Genomic DNA, 24692 nt, shown 5'->3' with positions numbered 1-24692 from the left:
CCAACAACACAGCGCACTGCGGAGTCGTACACAGTTCCCTCAGACTTCGATAAATGCAACCGACGAAGCGTTTAAATAACATTACACTTAAAAGGACTATTCAATAAACTTACCGAGGCTTGAAATTCCACCACACAAAAGCAAGGTACAGTCCACCCAAGGACAAAAGGGAGTTTAAGAAACGAGGACGGCATCGGTAACGAGAACGGCATTTAAAAATATAACTTCTCGCTTTTGTAACTCTTTCGCAATCATTTAAATCTGTTTAACTTGGAAAATGCTGGCGAACTCTCCAGGAACTAAATTAGTATGAACGACGTCAAAGTAAGGAAAAATAAAGAAGATTTTGCGTCATACGTTCCTGTTCTCAAGAAAACCTAAAATTTGGTCATTTCACTTTGTTGTTTTGCAGAGGACAGCAAAGAAATGTACCAAAATGTAAAACGCACGTGCAAAGCAATTGTTTTTGCTCATTAAGCCCATTGTTTTGTGGCGTTCTCGTTACCGTTACCGTCCTCGTTTCTTGAACACCCTAAAAACTACGAAAGGGACGACTCTTATACGAGAACAAGACTAAAAAGATGGCTCTAGCGCGAAAACGAGACTAAAAAGATGGCTCTAGCGCAAAAACGAGGTCAGATGTCGTCATAACTTCGCACCAGTTTCCCGGCTGACACATGCCCCTGCAAAACTCAAGCGGGGGGGGCCATTTGGGTGTCCTTACAGCAATCTCAAAAAATTCTGCATAGCCGTACACAGGCACACCAACTCGAAAGACACAGGACGCAAAAACAAAATTAGGCTTGCGTTCTCCTTCGTCGAACGCAATTAATTAATTAAGGTTTGATTAAATCCAGACAGTTGGCAGGTATGATATTTAAAACCTTACCATGTCATCAACTCTAACTTCAAAGCTGTTTATTCTGCCAAGTGGCTTGGGAGGACTCTCCCATGTGATCAGCAGTTCATGTCGTCCCAGCACTTGAACCACTGGTCTGGGTGGTGCATGAGACGCTGAAAAACAAAGCAGTTTTAAAAACCTCTGGTCATTGGACACCCATGAAACCAAATTTGGACAGCTGTTTGCTCAGGAAAGGTTAAAATAGTTTGTACATGGCTAGGACTACAGTAAGTTTATTGATGAGTATCATCTTAGACGAGGACTGGCTTTTCAAAGAACTTACTCCCACTTCTTGACCCACCCCCTCCCAGACAACCTCTTCCCCCGCAAGCTCACTCACCCAAGACACTGTCGATCATCAGGATATTGAGAAGGTGAAAACGATTACCTAGCAGTATAATACACTAAACTAAGTTCCAGTCAAGAAAGTCCTAAGCAAATTAACAAGTGAAGCAGAGTTGAGAACAACAAACAATATGACAACAAAGAAAGGAAGAAAGGAAGGGCTTAACTTTAAGAGCAGAAAATATCACAATTCACCAATATATGTATTCATTTAGTAGTACTTTTTCACTAACCTAGGTCATCAGTGGCTGCGGTAAGAATGGCTGGCTCTCCCCGTCCCTTGCTTGTCAGAGCAAACACCTAGAAAGGAAACCAAAATAAAATAATGTTTCCCAAGGATAAAGTGAGACTATAGGGGGGGGGGGGGGGGGACTTCCATTTAGGCAGTTTAAGGACTGTTTCCTTTCTATAAAATTGACAGTAGTAGATTACCCTGAGGTGTGGTAATAAGCAGGATATTAGCATGGCAGCCTCTTGACTGGCCATCTTGAAGCGGCCCCCCATCTTCTGCCAAACCAAAGTACATAGATCTCTGTAGCCGAACCAATTTTCTTTCCCCCTCAGTGTTTGAGACAATCATCATGATCACCATCCCTCTCCATGGAGAAGGTGCATAAGGCCATTTTGAGTCAATAGGCCGGAGGAAAAGCAGCATGGAACTGTTCATTTGAGCACTGTACATCCATGTAGGTACTATAGTTTTAAGTAATGTTTAAAAAATTAGCAGGAGTGTTTTATCGGGTTTAAAACACGAGGTGCGCCGAGGGGTTTTAGACCCGTTAAAACATGTGCTGCAAGTTTTTTGAATGGCTTCAAAAACATTTCTGAAAAAGAGTGTGTCAATAGAGCTAGTCCATAACAATAATATTATGCTTTTGAGAACTTTGGAAATGAGCATACGAGATAAACACTGCTACTGATGAGAAGTGTTTTATCAGCTGATAAAACACTGCATACTAATAAGGAGGAGGTTGATTGATATAACATCACTGCACGTGATGTATTATTGACCATTTGATAGGTCAATGGGCTTATGAATTATTAATGAGTTTTTGAAAAAAAAATTTCCTCGTAACTTTTAAATGACAAATTACAGAATGGAATGAACTAGCATCACTAAATGTTGAGTACATGTCTGTGCATTTTGCCAGTTTAATAAATGCATTCATTTGGTACACGTACTTACCTGGAAAGTAAATTCAGTGTCAGGAGGCAAACTGGGCAAGATGAAGTAGTTCTCATGGATTTCAAGGTTGTATGTCTTGCCTACAGAACAGACTAATTCATGTTATAAAAATTTTACAATCATATTCAATACATGAGAAGAAGAAAAAGGTTTTGTGCACCACAATACTAATATATAATATCCACTTACCCCTCACAACAATCTGGTAGCCCTTCAGCATGCCATTAGGTGTTGCTGGTGGTTCCCAGATAATTTTGATCTGTGATGTTGTTTTTGCCAGAACTCTGAGACACTGGGGTGCACTAGGAACTAAACAACAGGGTGTTAAACTCATGTCACACCATAATGAGATTTTTTGTAGGATGTTCATAACAAGATATTGTTTTGTGTGCTTGGTACAGTGACTTCCAAAGAACTTACTAGCTGATACCAAATGTGACTTATCACCAGTCAACTATGTAGTGTCAGGGAAACTGAATAATAATCTGACTCAGAATTGGGATCAGAATCTCAGAATCATCACAAAAATAAAGAAGGAATTCAAAGCAATTTAATTGCAAAAAAGGCACTGTGCTATTGATACACAACATCTGTTAAACTATCTTCAAAGGATATTGTAGTGTGCCAGTAATAGCAGTGGGCAAACCATTAACTGATGACCGAGGTACATGTAGTAATGACAAAAACTGGTGAAACATTCTTCCAGTATTTTACAGCACCTTTCAATAGCATGCAGACTCTGAAGTTTAAGATTCAGCCAACCATTATGCTTTTTATTGCCGTCAATCACTGAAGCAGACCTCTAAGAAAACAAAAACATTTGGCTCAACAGCATCAAAAGGTTATGTTCATGCGCAGTGATTGGCGGATTTTAATCCACTTTGTCGGCTTCTGTATTTCTGTGATCAGCCGCTTGTCACTGTAATAATGATTGACAGCAGTAAAACATGCAAATGGTTAGTAGGGATTGAAGTTCAGAGTCCGTATGTTATTGAAAGGCACAGTACAGGGGGGTTTTTTTATTGTAAAAGACATTGATTGAATACAAGTAACAAACTGACCTGATTCAGGAGTGATGATAGATGCAGCATTACTAAATGGACTGTCATCACCCTCTGTGCAGGCTTGAAGATAAAAGCTGTATTTTGTGACTGGTGTGAGGTCATTTGCTATGTAACTTGTTCTTGGACCAGAGTAGACAACTGATCCATCTATAGAACCAAAAATGGAAAGACACAGATGAAGAAAAGCAAAACAATTTTAAACACTGACAGTCAAGCTACATCAGGCATGACTGGTATTTTTTTAAATTTGAACAGAGTTTTGAAATTTACCTGTCAGTTTTGAATATCACCAGTGAGATTTCAGAGTTCCCTAGTTTATTGACGGTATAAAGTCATGCGCGACGTAGGTTGACTGAGTTTATTTCAAATAACAAATGACTGTCCTTGAGTATACCACAGTGTACATGTACAACCTGCATATACCAGCAAACACAGAAGTTACAAAGAAATGTGTGGCACTGAATTTGTGGATTTCAGTGCTGTGTACACCCTGAGATGTTCAAGAGACAGACTGACTTACTTTTGAAAAGCAGATATGATACATCGAGTCCACTCTTTGGGTGAATAGCATCCCATGTAACAATAATACTATAGGCACTCTCAACTGTAACAATGGGAAAAAAATTAATGAGGAAAGCAGACAAAAAGACAAACAAAAGGAAGGAAAGAAGGCAGGCAGGCAGGCAGGCAGGCAGGCAGGAAGGAAGGAAGGAAGGAAGGAAGGAAGGAAGGAAGGAAGGAAGGAAGGAAGGAGGGAGGGAGGGAGGGAGGGAGGGAGGGAGGGAGGGAGGGAGGGAAGGAGGGAAGGAAGGAAGGAAGGAAGGAAGGAAGGAAGGAAGGAAGGAAGGAAGGAAGGAAGGAAGGAAGGAAGGAAGGAAGGAAGATGAGCCCCCATGGATGAGTGGCATGAACTGCAAAAAAATACCCTCCAACCAGAAAACAAGTTTTTTTATTAATACAACCCAAATTTGCGACTAAACCAGCCATTCAAAGAGAAAGTTGTAATTTACCTTACCAAAACTTATTAATGTTCTAGAGAATTCCCCTCTATAAGAAAAACTCCAGTGGATCTTTCAAAATGGAAACCATATTTTTGCCCAACACTTTAAGCATTCCTCCATCTCTTAATCTTTCTTAAAGGATCATTTCTCACTTTCCTCTGTGAACATTGCAACAATTTAATGCTTTCTTGATGCTCCAATTTAGTGAGTCCACTATTCACAAAATTATTACCACAAGCAGAAAAAAGTTCCACCAGTCCTTTATAATCATCTAATATTATTTTGATTGATCTGTTCACAGCTCTCAGCCAATCCAAACTTCTCATCCACCAATGCACAGACAAGTCAAAAATCCATAAGATAGTTTTCCAATATTTCTCATTGTCAGGGTTTACACTGCTCATGACAACTCTGCCACAAAAACTCCTGAAGTTACATTTGCGTGGACATACATGTAATATACTGCCACTTACACTCTCAGGCTATACAAAAAAAACCCTTCTTGTTTAGCCATTCAAATTGCCATTTACATAACCAAAACTATGAAAAACTTGTCTAACTTAACAACCTATCACAGCCAAACCTTTAATATTAGGTGGCTCTGGTTTAGGTAGCTTTTCCAATATCGCTACAGTGGCTCCAGCTTCCTCTCTGGTGTCTTCCTTCAGATTTGGTCTCTGTAACAGAACCTACCACACAACAACATGCAGTCATATCAGTTAGCCCTGTGGTATTAAAATGTAGAAAGGACCATATTTTAATGCAAGCTTTTCAATAAAATTCGAAGCAGGCAGCTGCTTAGATCTAGTGCACTACCCATCCAAGGATAACATATTAGGAGTTGAAAACCCATTCCCTCCAGAAGGGGAACTCTGAAAATCAAAATGCTTATACAATTGCTGTTCACAGTACTGTGCTCATTTAATCGAGCAAACTGATAGATAAGCCAACCACTGAGAATTTTTCCTTTCGGGTTATTAATTCCTATGACAGTGTTGATCTGTTTTATGCAGCTAACCAATATTATTTATGGCACTACACAAATTATAATGCAGCCTATTAACAACAGAATGGTGCCCACATGCAGCTCCTCCCTTAACTCTTATTTTTATTGCATCTACCCTCCAACACATCAGTATTAATATTGACAGAGAATTTATTATAACATCCAGAAATAATTGAGTGGTATTATGCTTTTCTGATTTTCAATGCAATGCAGATAGGTATGAGACTTTGTAGACTATGTGACTCACATCTCAAAACTTAAGTTTATAAGGTTGTTTGCAGGTAAAATAATTATTTTAAGTGAACCTTTTTTGCTGGATTACCCGTCTACATTAACGTACGCACCTCTAATGAATGTTTTACGTTGGGCTGTGTCCTCAGGTACAGACAACCACTTTTCTGACAGGCAAGAGTATGCAACATCCTACATAGGACGAGACAATAAACTACTATGAGCTTCTGCTAACAGAGCTGGTTTGACTTAAGGACTTCAGGGAAATTTTTCTGTGTCCTATAGCTAGTTAACCTAATTTTCTATGCTTTGGTAATCTGACTTACATTGATGCAAACCATGTGCTTTCTTCATCTTTGGATGCCAAGAGAGAGCAGAGCACTTCCATCACATTATCAACATCATTATGTCCCAGAAGTCGACGATGCCCTTGAGCTAAAGATGCAATGCAACTTAGAGCAAAGCAAGCATTCTTACAACATCCAGAGTCAGCAGAGTGTAGCATGTTGATAAGTGAGTTTATCTGTCAAAAAAAAAAAACATTTGAAACATGACAAATATTTCAGATGACATTCAAAACTGATTGAAACCTGTCTGATATATTATATGTTATTGAACAGAACTAGAAGGAGGTCCATATTGGTTTCGAGTTTTGAGGCAAGTTTCAAAAAGGGTGAGACCAATATTTTCCCAATACAGACTGAACAAGGTACATGTAGTTCAATAAAGTTTTTATTGTATAGACTTTACTGCTTGTTGCTTTCTAGTCCATGTAAAACTTATTTATGTTCAAGCAATGTGAGAAAAAGTGCAAGAAATTAAAACTCCGACATGACGGTTAAAACAGTTACTACTTCATAAGCTTAACCCTTTAAGCTCTAACAGTGATAAGCATCAAATTTCTCCCTTGTAATATCAATGCTTATTCAACCCCTGAGGTTATGAGAATTTAGGACATGAACACCCAAGGTGAATTTCCTTGACACTTGAATAACTTCTCCCCAGTACATTTATAAGAAATGTCTGGGGACAAGATAGGAGAATTCATTCTTTGATATTACGAGTGAAAGGGTTAATTAAAAACCTTATGGTTTGCTTTTTTTTTTTTTCAAAATTGAAACCCTTTGCTCTTTTCGAACATACATTTTGACACAAGTGGTCCATCTTAGCAGTACGTATTGGAAAATTCAGACCGCCCAGGGAGCCAATCAGAATGCCCCTTTTCAGCGCAGACCAGTTCAGCTAAATAATAAAAAAAAGATCATGCCCAAACCATTTGTGTCCAACAAACTAATGACACTGTTATATTTTTGATAAATTAACAGCAAATACTCTCTCTACTGTACAACGTAACTGCAAAGTGAACCTTGAACAGTTTGAGTTATGATTTGAGCTATAACCAAACTCTTGACTTCGATGACCTTGTGAGCTTGACTATGCAGTAGCTCCCAGGCATTGATAACAATGTGACATGAATGGCTCACAGAGAATGAGTACCTCACAAGAGTCACGTTTCATAAATTTTACTATCTGTCAGTCAAATCTAAGGTTCACAACATTTTTAAACATAAACAAATTTAATTTTTATTTCCCTTTGCCTAAGATTGATTATCATAATCTGCACCAAAGGATAGTACTAACTATAAAAAACTAACAAAGTTTGTAAAACTTTAAACCAAAAATATCTTTAAATCCCATTAATGTTATACAGTACACAATTTTTACAACTTTCTCGCAAGAAGTATATTTCCTTTACAGTATAAGCATATTTGCTGAAGGCTAAATTCTACATACAGTTTAAATTGAGACAGAGAACATTCAACTATTCCATAATTACCATCATGTCAGAGGTTTTCAAAGATAACATTCTCTTACATCCCGCTTCAAAATCACACAGTCTTCCAATGGCAAATGCTGCATTCATTCCTCGCCCTGATAAAAAAAATCAACTCTTCTCATTGTATACCAAATAAATTTAATAATATCTATAAAGAGGGTAAATACTACAAAGTATGTCTCATTGTATTCTTTTCATTTGCTAGACTGTGGCTCAATTAATCTAGACTGACTGATGTTTGAATGCTTTTGTGCTAGAGCTCCTGTTAGGGATGGCAAATGGTCTTCCAAAAAAAGTACAAAGAAAAAAAGTGGTCAAATTTAATTAATGTCTGGCAGTCTTGATTTTCAAAGGTGTTACTCCAGAAAGTATCCCTGCTTCATACCTGAAACCCTGACTCCCCAACCCCCCAAAAAAGGAAAAGAATATACATTCCATGACCTTCCATGAAGGAGTATGTATTTCTTAATGATCTTGGAGTCTCAATTTCTTTTGCAAGGCTGACAAAGTCTCTGGCTTGCATAATTTATTAACAATGCTAACATTGTTTTCTTGTTAAGTCTGTAATTCACTGTTCACTACTCCTCCTGTGATGACCTCCTGGGATCCATGTAGTCTAAACAGATGGCAAGCTTAATGTTGCTGAATGTTTATTGTCTATATTACTTGACAGATGCAAAATCATCAAAGCTTCCATTTGAGTCGCACAGTGGCCAAAAAAACTGACATGTTATATAAATAATTGAACTATGTTTGTTAAGGTACCTGTTTCATCAGCTCCCAAAGCCCTACACAGTTGTACAAGTGTACGAGAGGAACTTCGATGGTTTAAAATTCTAGCACATCCTTCTTCAGCAATTGTCAGCCTAAGGACACAACAACCCATTTTCGTCTTAGAGAACACATCTACAGTGCTGAATACTGCTTAGCTACTTAGTTGCTAAGGTACTGCTTAGAATTTATTGACAAACAACAGTCTGGAGCCCTGAATTTGTTCTGTCTATTTCATTTGGCTTATTTGGATCTCTACAAAGACCAGACTAATAATCTGTAACATTTGTTACATTCTTGTTAGTCATTAAAAAATCTTACAGAAAAGGCAAGATTCGTTGTATTGCATTGGTTAAAAGGAGTGATATAGGTCAGCAGAACCTAATGTGAAAAAGCTCTGTTCATCTGACCACCTCAAATTCTGGTTTCCTTGAATTATGTCAATAATTATTGGGAGTTTACTTGTGTGGGAAATTGCATGACGTCAAGTACACTTACATGTGATGTTTTGAGAGATCTTGAAATTAGGCAAGTGCAATTTGAGAACTTTCAGTACATCACAGTCAAGTAACTGTTAATCACAACTTGTACGAGAAGGTCACGTAATTTTTTTTATTTATAGTACAGTACGTTCAACAAAATTACAAATTGCTGAGTTATTCCACTGAGTTTAATCTTCAAGGTTATGATTGATATTGCACTTTTCTGCATTGACCCAGGTTTGTGTGCTTTTTTTGTGTTATTATCTTTGCTTGCCTTTTCTTTCAAGTTCTGAAGCAAATCTTCACTGTAAACTGCAAAATAACTGGCAGCCATTAATTTTTTTGGTGATGTTCGAATTTGCCGTGTTAAGCTGTGCTGACGTGCAGTTGCCATGGAAATATAGTAATTAAGAACTCCTACAGCGTACAAATTGGGATTAATTGTACTGCTCTTGGCCAATCAGAATTGAGTAATTTTGTTGACTGGACTATAAACCTATTAATTCACAAGCACTGCCTCTCTATATTGATTTGATCTTTGTGTCTCCGTCCTTTTTGTAGGCTGCCATAATTTGGCACCACCCTGTTAACATGACTGTCAATGGTCATATTAATGGGGTTCTGGTGCCAGATTAACTAATGGCTTATTATTACCTTTGATAACTTTTTAACTATATGAACCAAGCAAAGTAAAGTACCTTGCTAGAACCAAGGCAGCATTGCTCGCTGTACACATGTCTATGGAAGCCAGTAAGTTAGTAAGCTTGATAATAGCTTCATCCAAACAGTCCTCTTTCAGCATCCACATCCGGCAATCACTGTCTTCTGCCTTGAAATCAAGAATGAACTTTTCAACTTACAGACTTCTACTCTATAGCCAAGCAGCTACGAGTACAAATCATTTGAATTCAAGCAATAGCAATTTTTAGATTCATGTCTCAGTAACTAAAATAAGAGCTCACTGGTACTGCAGCTACACATGTACATGCTTATCCATGACTGGTCATGTCATTTTAGGCCAATACATAAATTTCTTCAGATGTTCATTATACAGTGATAAGTCAGAGTAAGATTTTCAGTTCACTGTTAGTTATACAAATAGTCACCGATGTAATTCAGTCACTTTACTCATGGTCTCTTTCATAAATAGTTAGAGAGGAGGAAGTATATAAGAAAAGGCAAAGAAATTCCACTTCTCTTCTATTTAACAAAGTTATCTTTAAACCCTTCGTCGTTTAATTTGGATATCCTTAAAACTCTGTGATGTTAGGCATAGTAATGAAGCCTTTATCCAGGCTAGCAATTCATGCAGCAGGTGGAATCTGTCCTTACTAGTTTTGCAAAAGCATTGGTGGTGCATTTTTCTAACAGTTCATGTATGTTAACTAAGGGCATCAACAAGCCATAATTTTGTCAAAAGAACTCCTTTTTGACTAAAACCAAAATTTGACAACAGGGAACTAGTTTCTAAAGAAATTATGGCACTGCATTGTTGGGGAGTAGAAACAAATGTTTGGTTTCATCAGCAGCGGTTCATTAGGTAAATTGACTACTGTAAAGAGATTCGAGTGCTGACATTTCAAGCCTTAGCCCTGCGACAGAGCGATTTGTTCTGATGAAGGGCTAACGCTCGAAACGCCAGCAGTTGAATCTCTTTTCAGTCACCAGTTTACCTTCACTTATCAACTCTGTTGATGAACCAAACAAATTTTGACAAATTTGGCTGAAATTCAATATAAGGCAGTTATTATTAGCTCTTACCAGGGTTCCCATGGTTCCTGCAGCATTCATCACAGTCTCTGTATCTACCATATCTAACATACCCGTCAGCGCTGGCAATATCTTTTTCGCTTGATCGCCTTTGTCTGTGCATATGTGTACGATTCTTTTTTTCCCCAAATCTGTCTCAGCTAGCGTACCAATAACATAGGATGCATTACCAGCAGTGCTGCAAGAAAAACACACTTGGATTGTCACACAATCATAACATTTATCTATGTTTAGGTAACTTCTGACAAAATTAGTGGGTATTACTTGGGGTTACCTTGAAAACACCTGGGCCAGGCTGATCAAAGCATGATTAGCGCTAATCCAGGTTAACTACCATGACAACTTGCAGGTGTTGTTCAAACTTCAGTATAAGTGCTAATCAGGCTTTGAACAACTCAGCCCTGATGGTAAACTCAAAATGAAATACTGGAATTCTTAAATTACTTTTTAATAATTATACTGCTAACATCCAGGATCTGATCAAACTGGAAACACGTGCTTGTGTCTTCACCCATGCATACTTTTTTATGTTTTTATCTTGTGGATGCCACATGAGAATCGCTTTAACGTTACACACTCTTCATGTGCATTGCTGAGGATGTTTGGTCCCCCACAACAGCAACATGTACCACATGTGTAGTACAGTCAACTCCCTTTATTGCGGACACCCTTGGGACCGCAAGTTAGTGTCCTTAATAGCAAGAGTCCATAATAGCAGGAATTTAGTTCAGTCAAACATCTGTAATATATTTTTGCCGGGGATTAAGCTGGTGTCCATATTATCGGGGTGTCGTAATAGCGAGGTGTCCGCAAGACGAGAGTTGACAGTGTTTGTGGCTGAGGTTTAAAACAAACTTTATGTTCATCTCTAAAGCTGGCCCTACATACCTCTATCACTAATTTTAAATGTAATTTATTTTGTTGGCCAGATAACCCAAAACAGTTGACATTTCTGGAAAAAAAACTCTTTCAAATTAGTAAAAAGGCAAAGCTCGAGAGTCTTGTCTTTTAAAATAGCAAAGATATAGTTCTCAAAATTCAGGGATTTTTGTACAAAAATGAAGACAGGCAAAACTTACCCGTTTCCATACACACATCTACAAAATTTTCAGATGTAATGGAACTATATCTTCCCCATTTTAAAAGATAAGACTCTCGATAAGACTTGAGAAGATGCTCTTTCCAGCAGTGTCAATCATTTTGCATTAACGGGCCTACATAAAAATTTTAAGTTACTGTGATAAGGGAGAATGCCATGCTGGTTAGCCCTAACACAGACAAAACAGCTGTCCATGGTTGCCACTCCACAGGTACATTTACTTTGATAAAAGTTACATTAACAGGAATGTCGCTAAGAGTCGGCTACCAGGGAATTTTACTGTCTGAAAGAGATCTTATCACCAGCTTAAATTTCAACGGAACGCAAGTACTTAATGCTACTTTTAAAGGTGCACCCTCCAAAAGAGCTGGCTCCGCTGGGTTTATTCATTGAGCCTGCTAATGTTTCATCTTAGTTACATCCCTGCAATAAACATATCATTGGTAGGTGCAGACGAGGAGAAATTTTCCATGACAAATTATATAATTATGTCTCTTGCACTCCCTTTCATGCATAACAACAGAAGGTGTTAATTTTAATAAATGTCAACAGAGTCCTTTCCTTCCTTTGTTGACATTTAATTAGCACCCTTCACTCTCTCTAAAACGTGTCATAAAATACTCTTATTTTGTCACCTTTTGAGTTTTGTCCTCAGACTTCGGATCCCTTTCAAACGAATCAGTTTATAAAAATGGAGTCCATCATTTTGAAGGGATGGTCAAACAGGCGGCCATCTTGGGTTTCTGGATTTCCCCAAAACTTCAGGAAATCGCCGAAAAATAAACGAAAAGTAATCAGAGCCAATAAAGGAACTCTAAAGGGCGATTTAGACGGTACGATTTTCTCTTACGACTGTCGCATGCGATTTCTAGAGCGCGCGCTGCTTGCGTCATGTAAAAATCGTACACAACTTTCGCCACTCAACATTGCCTATACCTACGATTGTCGTAGGATTTTAAAACATGTTTTAAAATCCTACGACATTTTTCGTGTTGTGTGCGTCTGTCAAAAGGATGTTGTAGGTTGATTTACACGACGCGATTCGTGTTGTAGACATGGCGTAAGCATGTCGCATGCGACAAATCGTAGGCAAAATCGTACCGTCTAAATCGCCCTTAATGAGAGCTAAACAAAGAAAAGTCATTTTTCTTCATTCTAAAAAGGGATTTTCCGTTTTCTGACAAAACAGGCCTGCCAAAAATTGGTTGCCATGGCAATGTCGAAGTCAATGAATAGTAACCAACCAGATCAAAATTGTTCCAGGAAAAGCAGATCTTAACAAGGGCCATTGGAATTCAAAAGAAACTTGGCGGTGTCCACAAATTTTTCAGAAATAATTGTGCTTCAATTTGTACAGAAAATCCCATACATTGTTCAATATTATGAAGATTTTTAGAATCATCTCTGCAAAATGCATGTTTATCCACAATTTTCTTTTTGTATTCCAACAGCCCTTGCTAAAATCTGCATTAGACACAAAAATACCTCCATGTTTGGACATTAATCTTGGCAGCTACTTCCAGTTACATATAAAATGAGGTGTTGATTACAGCAATTATCACAGAAAAATGAAAGAAACCCTTTTACGCCAAAACATAATTATGATTTTTGTGTAATGATAAACTTACTTAAAAGCCAAAAAGCAATAAATATTGCAGTTCCGCAATTTACCAAACTGACAATGAAAAGATTAGAACAAGACAGAGTAAATATCAAATCAATGTAAGCTGAGATGTCAGTTTAAATTATTTCTTGCCGAGGTAGAACGAAAAACTCATTATTGCAGATCAAGGATGAAAACAGAATGCCATCAAAACATCAGAAAAAAGTAAATAACTGGCATGGCCGATCAATCTCGCTGATTGTGGATTATAAACCGACTTTACTGTAATGTCAATTTATTAATTTCCTCCTGCATGGCCTTTGAAAAGTGGGCTTGTACAAACAAGGAAGAGTGTTCTTAACTTAAAGACATTTAGAAAACAAAATATCGGGTGGGATCTCATTTTCAAAAAGAACGTGAACGAGAGAATCAATTAGTGACCTTGACGTTAAATTGATTCCCTAATGCTTTTGTTTTAATATCCAAACAAGACACGAAACATAAACACAATGGTTAACTTATCTTTTCATTAACATCACCTTCGCAACCCGCTGTTTCTAAACGACAGCTGAAATCAGTCTCCAATGTTTAATGACTTTTGTTCGAAGGTTGCTTTAACCTTAAATTTAAATCCATTCTGTTACGCGATTGTTTGAGAACGTCCACAGATAAGCTATCCATTCAAGTTTTAAAAAATTACAACAAACTTATTAAACGTTTACAAGTTTCCCGCTGGCTGTTGGCTTTTAACAGAAGTCATAACATTACTCACCGAGAATCTTCTGTTAGGAGATTCATAAGCCCCCACAGCATGTCTTCCGAGCCGGGATGGTTGAGAAACAAGTAGCTGCATAGCTCTTTGTCGCTGTGAAGCTCATGAACGAGGCGTTCAAGAACTCTTGGCGTCTGGAGGTTGTGCCGAAAGAGGCTTGTCAAATCTTTGTTCAAGGACCGACCAGCTTCTGCGAGCAAGAGCATTGTTTATGCTAACCACTGCTTTCTAAAATAATCAGCTGTTTGAACTGATAAATTACTTCTTAGTCGAGGCATTTTTTGGAAGGATTTCTTGGTTTCATAGAAACCTCTAATCCCTTGACTCCTTGGTAATTTATTTGATCACGAAGCCCGCGTTTGTTCACATAATGTTGTTGCACATTTCTAACAAACGTTTTGATTGGTTCGATTCGGTCCTTGTGGGCAGGGCTCAAAAGTCCAGGGAACTTTTCGGGCCCGAAAACATTTCGGGGCGTTTTTCGGGTGTTTTGTTCGGGTCACGAAAAGTGTAAAGTCTCCCGAACTGTCTCTCGATATTTTCGGGAGGAAGCTTGTTTTAGAACACAGCTTTATCATTATGCTAACTTTTAACTTCTCTATCTGACTGGAAAGCTGGAACAGTAACTGAACTTGTGAAATAATTTTATTGGATTTCAAAGAACACGGAACGCAAATGCTTGCTAATTCGTTCACAACAAGATTTTTTAGCCTCTTCTTCTTCTTTGGCTTTTGACTTTTTGGCTTCTGAGTCGGCGGTTAGCTCAGCCAGAGTACCGGACTACCGTGCAGGAGGTCGTGGGTTCAAACCCCGGCCGGACCAACACTTAAATAACTGAGGAGAAAGTGCTGCCTTTGTAATGACATCTGCTGAAATGGTTAGACTTTCTAGTCTTCTCGGATAAGGACGATAAACCGTAAGTCCCGTCTCACAACCCTTGTTCGTAATAACTCTGTGGGACGTTAAAGAGCCCACTCACTGTTCGTAATGAGTAGGGGACGTCAGTTCCCGGTTTTGTGGCCTGGTCTTTGCGTGTATTGGTCTGGGAGGATGGGGTGAGATCACATATGGACTGAGGCGGCAGCCAGAGGCGCCTTTGATGCTGACGTCCAATCTAACCCTCTGGATATAATTGGTTATTGATTGTAAAGTTACACGTATGTTGTGACTAATTTAATAAAGACTTCATTTTTATTTTGACCTAGCTGGAAATATGGGCCCACGCAGTTGATGCGCTTTTCAGTAAAGGGGCCCTTTTGAGATAGGGGTTGAAGGACGGGGCGCGAAAAAGGATTCATTGATGTGAATTGTGGGAATCTTGCGCGGGCACTTCTCTGTTCCAAACTTGAACTATTTTGTACTGTGGATCACGTAGTTAGGACTGGTGTTAGACGGGTCGCGACCTTTGTTAAGCAAACCTTGGATTCTTACTTCATAATCCAGCTCAAAAAAAGAAAGTCTTAATCGCGTTTGGTATAGTTTGTTTAGGTGAGCTCGCCGCAAATTAGTAATATAACCACAATAAAGAGTGCAGGCAACCATTAAACAAGAAAGTGACTGGAGAAATTAAAGGAACAAAACTTTCGTTCCACTTAGGCAACTCACTTCCAGGATAGAGAAATAATGCCTACATACGTAAATTAGACGAAAGTAAGTTTTAAAAATATCTGAAATATATCGAAACTGAGATTTTCAAGTATGGGGGACGGGGGTCCTGGATTCTGGCTTTATCTTGACCGACGACTAGCTGGATTCACTACCGCATTATGAGCTCAACCGTCCTCGGCTATGCTTGTGAAATAGTCGACATACATGGATAAAACCCCGAGTCAGCTGTAAACCCATCTTCTCAACAGAGGATAAGAGGATAAGGTAATTTGACCACCGTAAAGAGATTCCAGTCCTGACGTTTCGAGCGTTAGCCCTTCGTCAGAGTGATTCTGATCACGTACCCTGATGTTTGCTTTTCTAGATCAATTCTCTCTCGAAGGCTAGAGCTACGAGATTAGAGTTAAGCGGTACGGTGAATAGACTGTTCGCAGTCCCCCTATTTTTCCGTGGGATTCTCGAGACCGGTATACGTATGCTTCGATGGAGCTGCCGCCATCTTGGTTTGTATATGCGAGCGCGATCTGGGGAGAGTGTCTAAACTACCGAGGGGAGGGGAGCGGAGTTGGGAGGCGGCGTATACTAATACCCACTTCTGCTCTGCTCCCCACACTCTCCCCAGATCGCGCTCGCTTTTACAAACCAAGATGGCGGCAGCTCCATCGAAGCATACAGGTCTCGAGAATCCCACGGAAAAATAGGGGGACTGTGAACAATCTATACGGTGAACTAATCCCTAGGCTGCGTGCAGACGTCTCCTATTTCCCGCGTTGCACTTGAGCAGGAGGGCTAACTAACCCCCTTAGACCTAGCCCTGGCACACTCGTATTACCTCCTCTTCAAAGACCACTGCGTGGGAGGCTACCCACAGGCGGCCCAAGCTCATGTTACGAAATAAACGTGACTGGTAGCGATCAGTACCGGGCGTATTGTGTTACATTTGAATTTATATAGGTTTGTATGGGAAACCAACGGCTTTATTTAAAACCGTAGAAATTTGAACGATTTCTCAATAAAATTGACTTACCTTGACTCCTTGTTGTATTCTTTGTTGCTTGTCTGTTTTTAAAGTTGATTGGAAGCGATTTGGGGGAGTTATCGTTTCTGTTGACATCCACTCCTAAGAGAGGGACAAGGCGAAACTCAAGATCCCGGGGTGCTCGCCCGCTCGAAGCCTCTGTGATTTTGATTGGTCGATCGAAACAATGAGCAGTTGGCGGCCTTGACAAAAATCGCTTTAGGGGACCACGGGAGCAGAGTCGACAACTTACCGCAGGCTACCCGTGCCGTGCTCATATTTGCTACCCGGCAAACAATTCGACCGTTGAGCAAGTCCACGATACTTCGGTCGCAGTTCCAACGAACAACTGAAGCGCGATGTGTCCGGATTTGAGTTCGATCGAACTGAGGGGACAGATAATTCTCTCTACTTTGATTCTGTGAAGGAATTGGGGCAGTAGGATATTTTCAGTGGGTTTTATGGCTTCGAGCGGGCGAGCACCCCGGGATCTTGAGTTTTCGCCTTGTCCCTCTCTTAGGAGTGGATGTCAACAGAAACGATAACTGGGGCGGATCCAGGATTTGACGAAGGGGGGTTCGGATAAACGCCCGCCGAAGGCGGTAGCCCCTAGGGGGGTCCGGGGGCATGCTCCCCCGGAAAATTTTTAATTTTAGGGCCTCTGAAATGCGATTTCCAGCGTTTTCAGGGGCAATTTGAAGTGGTTTAATTGGTCTAAAGTCACCTCCATTTTTGTGCTAACTACAGTAGTTTAAAGGATGCATATGGATTTTCTTAACACTGACAATAATCGAGACGGATAAAAATTTTAAATACATTCAAATTAAAAATTCATGATTCCTCAAAAATGGGATCAGCCAGCAACATTCTCCGGGGTTGCTGTTCTGCAAATTTTTGGACAACGGCATCATAATCCACGGGTTTCTTGTGGTGAATATTCATGAGCACCAAGCCAGACAATCTTTCTGTCGTCATGGTGTTCCGCAGGTAGCCTTTAACCAGCTTTAAGGTACTGTTTGCCCGTTCGTTGTCAGCTGAAGTCACTGGAATAGTGCATGCAATGCGCAGCAAACAGTGGATGTTGGGGAAAATGTCTGCATCACATGCCTAAGATAACAAAAAAAAATAGTTCAGTTTAATTTGAAAGGCGAACATTAAAAATCAAAAACATTAAGTTCTCTACCTCTAATGCAGGTTGAAGTGCGTCTGGTTGGCTTCTCTCTGACTGCCACTTTCTCGTCCATCGATGGTACTCGACATCCAGAGTCTGAGGGCTTGGCAGGTCTGAGATGTACATCTCTGAAACCGCATCAATGTTTGCATCTGTACGTGACACGGTGATGCTTGGAACGAGACCAAGTAACTGCACAGCAGTCTTCTGAGTATTACCAAATCTAGAACAATTCAAAATATAACCACTGATCAGAATTTGCGTATTTGTACTCTGTTGTACTTTGTGTAGTGTGACTGTAGTGTGACTGTTATAACTGGAGAAGAGTAAAGGAACAGCTATGTAATCTGATCACTTTAAATAGAAACCCGTCCTGAAGGTCGTCTTATTTTGCAAACAACGTATCTAAAATGTCATGAAGACCTGATTAAAACATATTACCTTGAAGACATCTCTTGTGTAATATGGTCAAGAAAAGAAACAAACAGAACTCCCCCAAATCACTTCCAATCGACTTTAAAAACAGACAAGCAACAAAGAATACAACCAGGAGTCAAGGTAAGTCAATTTTATTGAGAAATCGTTCAAATTTCTACGGTTTTAAATAAAGCCGTTGGTTTCCCATACAAACCTATATAAATTCAAATGTAACACAATACGCCCGGTACTGATCGCTACCAGTCACGTTTATTTCGTAACATGAGCTTGGGCCGCCTGTGGGCTACCTTAGAACGAGTTACATGATAATGAATGATTTTCCAAATCAGATACCTATGTTATGCGCACAGGATTCTGGGATCGCCAGGGGGCAAACATTGCACGTCGCCAGAAAGAAATGGATGACATAAAGTTGTTTCTTCGTCAAAAACAGTAATTTCGGGTAGAAAATAACGCATTTTTCGCCGTGATTTTGTGAGAAGCGGAGGTGACAAATGTTGGTGCGCGGAAATTGTAAGATTTTGTGTTATAACTGGGATGAAATCTATCGATAAATGCGAAATGTAGATTGTGCAATCTACTGAATCTACACCAAGTAATGGTGGCCAATAGTCTCGAAATAATACAAACGTAGGTATTAATTTGAGGGGATTGACTCAATAAAGCCCTTTTAGTTGTAATTGTATGTGTGCCGATAAAACAACCTATGCCAGGTGGTGATCACTGTGCTATATGAGGTGTATAAATATAGGGTTGACAAGCCTTGGCGCTCACGTGCATGCTTTAGTTTTGCCCTCACAGGTATATCTTTTTGAGAACACCTTCTTATTTATGAAATGAGCGGTGTCCCCCATAAATTTTCTTTAAGAGCTTGATTTTCTTCTTATTAAATGCCATTTATGGTTTGTAGGATTTGCTAGATGGTCACTGTCGCATGTTTTGTATTTTGATCTCAAAGGTCATTTCTGGGTTATGCGTATCGTTTATTAGAACTCTTGTTGTTTCTGTTTAGCGACTGCCGTTCTTATGTACTTTGTGGCATTTGGTTCAGGTTTGGTATGGCCCATTTCAGTGCATCCGGTGACAGTATAGCCTCTGTTTTTATCACTATAAGGATAGGATTTGAACGGTGTACATGTATGTATCTTGCAGCTTTTGTGTTGCTGAGCCCGGCCATTTGCTTTTGCGGTTGTCGCAAGATGTTGTGTTTCTTATCACGGCTATCTGTCTTTTGATCCTTTCTTTATCATTGTAGCTTAATTGTTTGAAAGCTATGCAATGCGTTAAATTGAGGGCTTAAGTCCTCTTTAGTCACGGTTGTGTTTTTGTTAATATCGCTTCGCCGATCCGCTCTGTAACTGTGAGGTTTGTGTAGTGGGAGCTTTAGTTAGTATTTTCCTCCTGTGTTTTGATTACGCCACAGAATGATTAGACAATTATCCTGAGTTAGCATTCTCGTTGCTCTGGCCAGGGGAGATTTCCCCGTGTTAACTATCACTGGTTTTCAACTCTCCACAGCGCAATAACTCGGTAATTTCCATCCCCTCGCACAATAATTTCTCTCCTTTGTTGGGGTAAAATTTCAGCAGCTATGAAGTTATAACACACGTACGTAACTAAAAAGAAAACAATCTCGACACACATAATTACAACTGAAAAGCTTTATTGAGTCAATCCCCTCAAATTTACACCTAAGCTGCCTAAGTTTGTACTTTTTCAATACAATAACTTGATGTAGATTCAGTAGATTTCACAATCAACCTTTCAATACGCAAGAGTGTTTATCGATAGATTTTATCGCATCAACCACACAAAAACTTACAATTTTCACGCACAAACATTAGTCACCTCCGCTTTTTGCAAAATCACGGCGAAAATGCGTTACTCTTTGTCCAAAACCACTGCTTTTGACAAAGAAACAACTTTACGCCATACGTTTCTTTCTAGCGACTAGCAATGTTTGCCCCCTGGCGATCCCAAAATCCTTTGCGCATACATGGGTCTCTGATTACTGGAAAATCATTCATTCCGTCTCAGTAAGATGGCGTTCACACTTTGTGCCTTTCAACAAGATACCCGGGCACTAGCACCAAACCTTTCAATACCTAGGCACGAAACTTTCATTTAATTGAAGATAACAATGAAGTAAACTGAATTCTTTCGAGATAATAAATTATAGACGGCAAGACTGATCCTTAGGTGCCTGCAGTAAAAAGGACGAAAACAAATAAGGTGAATACATAAACAAAAAATATATGTATAAAGATTGTCGATATTTCGGTTTGGAAAACGAATCTTTCCGTCCTTTTACCGCCATAAGGATCAGTCTTGCTGTGTATAATTCATTATTTCGTTGTTTTTAAAATTTAACACAGACAAACATCAAACAGGAAAAAAAGGCTATTGAACACAAGACGTGACCAACGGAGATAACACATATCCGGTCCAAATTTAGCCCCCCGTCTTTTTAGGGGACTCGTTTATTATAGTGCCCTAAAAACGACTGCGTGGGAGGCTAGTCCAAATTTAGAATTTTTAAATTCTTTCAGGTGCTGAGTCAGAGGTTGGACACGGTTCGAAAGGCATGCTGGGACGAGTTGTCGGTTCGAGGTCAGTTGTAACCAACCTTCGTGCTGTGCGGATCTCAAGGAATGACAAATTTTCGCTTCAAAAAGGCAGAAAATCGGTTAATTCGGCAATTTATTCGATAAGTTTTCTCCGGTTACCGTTAGCACACATCGACTGACTAATTTAACGCTCAAAACGTTGGGTTTATACGGCGATCCTAGCGATCGATCGATCGAAAGCCGGTACAGCCGAAACTGCTCCATGTAATCAGTGTAATTACCACTTCCATACAATTGCAAAACCAATCCTGTCGTCCTTCTATGAAATCGTACCTTTTGAATTATAATGTACGATCACGGGCTCGAAAATCTGGCATTGAAATATTCAGAGTTCACAACTACTGGAATCCAATTCTGGTGGAAATAGCCGAATATTATAATACGAAATGAAGTAAACAAGGATTGTAGGGAAATGAAGATTTTCACGGCCTTACTGGATAGGAATTTTGTTTAACCATTCTGTATACTGGTTGCCAATGAGACTGGGACATGGAAAAAAGCTCTCACACAAGTTCAGCTTGCAAGAGTCATAGATTTTAGCCACACAGGAGTACTAAATATGTTTGATATAACAAGTTCTTCAATAATAATGTTTTATTACATCACATGTTGCATGAGGGAAATGAAAACATCAAATTGATCTTGAATGAAATAAGTCAAAAAACCTTGTAAACAATGCCAAATACTCTACCTTCCTTTACTGGGCAGACCCTTACTTTGTATGAAACAGTCAGTGTACTGTATTTGATCAAGGTGAGGGGCCCTGGGTGCATCACTCTCTCTCTTAGTCCTTTGAGCCCCCAGTGGGGCATAGGGCCTGGGTGCATGCTCCCTCTTTAATTATATATTCAAAAGAAAATAAGCCCTTTTAATACAAACATCAATACACAAAACAATGTTATGGAGATTATGTACATTAGTACCCTCAAAAATAGTGTGAAAGCCAAATAGTAAGTTGGTAAGGAATCACAAATGAACAATAAAAATTCAGAGTAAGTACAAATAGCTGCTCAAAAAAGGTATCTTGTTTCCATAGTCTAACAAACTATGACAGCACACAATATAAAAATATTGACTTCACAAAAGTTTTGCCCCCCCCCCTCCCCTCCCCCCCCTTTCACATTACTATAGTGGTCCAGCCTTATGAAAAACTCCAAAAAACCTGTGAGCAATATTCTCTTTAATCTTGGAGAGTTTTAGTTCAGTACTAACATGACAGGCTACCAACTATCTAATGTTTTTATTTTATTTTAATAATAACAATCACATTTTAAATAATGAAAACTGCTGTACATATTGCACATGTGATTCATAACTTGGTAAAGGGGCACAGTATTATAGTCACACTAGATGTCCTCCTCTCCTTTACATGTACTAGTCACTTTAAGTCTACAACATATCCATTATAATTGTTATTGGATAATTTGGAGAAATATTGAAATACAAATTGAGGGTAACTCTACTCGCAAGGCATGCCCCCCTACTCGTAAACTAAGGGCCTGTTTACATCGAAGTGTATTTTGTACACCAATGTGAAGGTGGATGACTCGACATAGTTTGCAGAGCATACCAGAGATTTCAGCTACTGACAATAGCCAAGTGCAATTAAGATCAAATTAGCATACATTTACTTTGAAGGTCATCTTGCAAATCAGCTGTCAATCCCTTTTATTAACAACACAAATTACATACAATTTATACACAATTATATATTTATACAATAAGCACAGAAGTAATAAGTCAAATCATCAATAGAGATTTCATATATGCTTGACTTTTGATGTAAAATACATGCCTGAAGTGACTAAATATTTTTTTTTGTATGGGAATATATGGAAATTTATACAGTCAGTTATGCATAGAGTGTATACAGCTCAGGCATGCAAATTGTTGTATGAAGCATACAAGATATACTTTAAAAGTATAAGTAGAATGTAATTTCTGCACAACTGATTCTTAATTTATGGAACTAAGTCGCAAGTGGTTCCCCTTTTTAGTGATTAATTTTTCTGTGGATCTGTGCTTGTGATAATTAACTTTAAGTTTCTCTCGTCAAACCAACGGATATGTTTGCCCACGTACAAGCAACAAAACAATGCTTCCAATTATTCCATCTATTCTTCTCGTAGTTGGTTAGCTTTTCCTCAGTTGGACTACCCACTGGCCGCTTGCTCGTCATGATTTTACCTGGTGAAATGAAGAACCGGTAGTTAAATTTGATTTTTTTAAACCAGGAGATTACGCGGACTGCATACAAAATTCGCGGGTTCTTCGTCACGTTTCATGGCGTGAAAGGCAAATAGTGGCAAAAATCCAACTACTTCAACATCGTATAATTCACTAACCAAAGAGGCGCTTAGGGGCGCCTGATCATTTCCTATTAAGAAATTAACCTTCTTTGGAATGGATATTAATTTTGAAGTATGAGAAGCTTGAGTTTGGAGAGAAATTGACAAAATGTAACATCAACTCAAATTTCACGAAGCGCAACAAAGAGCACCGAAGTCGAGCCCTAACTTGTCTTAGAAATTAAGTTTAGAGTCGAAAAGTTTCCTGCAACTAGACCAGTACCAACTCGAACGTGTCCTGTGGGTTTGAAATCGCAAAGCTAAAAACAAGTACGTTAAATGATTAATATTGATACTCACTTCTTCCTAAAAGCCCGCCATGTTGATTTCATGACCACGATAAAAGAGCGTTCGTGATTCGCTAATGCGACCAACAATAATGCCTTTCGAACCGTGTCCAACCTCCTCTGGTGCTGAGTCATGACCCCTCAGTCATCGTCAATTCCTATGATTAATATTCAGAAGCTTGTGATGTACGAATTCCCTCACGTACACATGTGTTAAATGTAAAAAAAGGTGATTTTAAGGTTACCGTACACCTTCAGATGTGTCTCGCGTCCAAGCGATGTAGCGTGTCCAGTTTAAACTGTAGATAACCTAAGCCCCTACATGAAATTAAAGCTTATGGAGCTGGCTATCAAACTATACCAAGAATTTTGAAATAAAATAAATTTTCGAATTTTTCACGACATCTATATGCCAGCGTCCGAATCACCTTTTGAAAGCTACAAGTCAAAGCGAATTTTGATTTTCGTTAGTTTGCTCCTCAGTTTCCGGACCCAGAGCGCTAAAAAATTGTGTCTGCGTTTTGCCATATTCTATCGCAGTGAAAAAATACAGAACATTTTCGAAATAGGATTAAAAAAAATGATATGGAGTGATCGTACAAAAATCGCTCTCGGAGAAAAAATATTTCGAAAGAAAAAATTCGCAGACAAGTTTTTGTTGTTTATATGGAAAAACTAGATACTGTCCAAATTTGAAGGCGAAAGAACAAATTCCCTTTGGGTTTTAGCTTTTCTAAGTGTCTCTTCCCGAGTGAAAAAATTGATTCGAGAAAACCGTGCTTAAAATTCGGCAATTTATTTTAGTTCAAAATTCTTGGTATTGTTCAGATTTTCAGCACTATGAGCTTTAATTTGTTATAAGGGTTCAGTTTACCTCTAAAGGTATACGTTAACCTTAATTCACAATCCTTAAAAACACCGATTCAAATCTAAATAAGACTCCCTCAAAAAAGGACATCCAATTCTTTTTACTAATTTAGGACAGACAAATATCAAACAAGAAGGAAAGCTAGGCTATTGAACACGAGACGTGACCGTGCGTTATTACGGGGCAGACAACCTTTGGGGCAGACCGGAGATAACACAATTCAGGTGCCGAGTCATCGTCATTAATATTCAGCAGCTAG

General features: G+C 39.0%; 2 protein-coding genes across 3 annotated transcripts in view; both read right to left on the bottom strand.

The window, feature by feature from the left end:
- The window catches only part of LOC146479141 (uncharacterized), a 28025-nt gene extending 13579 nt beyond the window's left edge, over positions 1-14446 (bottom strand). For both annotated transcript variants that reach the window (XM_085111378.1, XM_085111379.1), the window contains exons 1-14: positions 14069-14446; positions 10586-10772; positions 9523-9653; positions 8337-8437; positions 7572-7666; positions 6061-6257; positions 5848-5926; positions 5081-5186; positions 4017-4100; positions 3494-3643; positions 2622-2741; positions 2433-2512; positions 1480-1546; positions 890-1014 (exon numbers count right to left, since the gene is read on the bottom strand). In XM_085111378.1, the coding sequence (XP_084967504.1) occupies positions 890-1014; positions 1480-1546; positions 2433-2512; positions 2622-2741; positions 3494-3643; positions 4017-4100; positions 5081-5186; positions 5848-5926; positions 6061-6257; positions 7572-7666; positions 8337-8437; positions 9523-9653; positions 10586-10772; positions 14069-14274 (1728 nt within the window). In that variant the 5' untranslated portion in view covers positions 14275-14446. The remainder of the gene's footprint in view (positions 1-889; positions 1015-1479; positions 1547-2432; positions 2513-2621; positions 2742-3493; positions 3644-4016; positions 4101-5080; positions 5187-5847; positions 5927-6060; positions 6258-7571; positions 7667-8336; positions 8438-9522; positions 9654-10585; positions 10773-14068) is intronic.
- Positions 14447-17239: 2793 nt separating this feature from the next.
- Positions 17240-19345, bottom strand: LOC146479140 (52 kDa repressor of the inhibitor of the protein kinase-like). The gene is made up of 4 exons (XM_085111129.1): positions 19336-19345; positions 18307-18355; positions 17878-18088; positions 17240-17801 (listed from the first exon to the last, which is right to left on the bottom strand). The coding sequence occupies exons 1-4, from the start codon at positions 19343-19345 to the stop codon at positions 17526-17528; spliced, it is 546 nt and encodes a 181-aa protein (XP_084967255.1). The 3' UTR covers positions 17240-17525.
- Between the last annotated feature and the right edge of the window lie 5347 nt (positions 19346-24692).

This window comes from Pavona decussata, unplaced genomic scaffold (genome assembly GCF_977016875.1).
Source record: "Pavona decussata unplaced genomic scaffold, jaPavDecu1.1 SCAFFOLD_61, whole genome shotgun sequence".
Lineage (NCBI taxonomy): Eukaryota > Metazoa > Cnidaria > Anthozoa > Scleractinia > Agariciidae > Pavona > Pavona decussata.
Note: the sequence above shows the minus strand (reverse complement) of the source record. Positions and strands in the feature narration are given on the sequence as shown.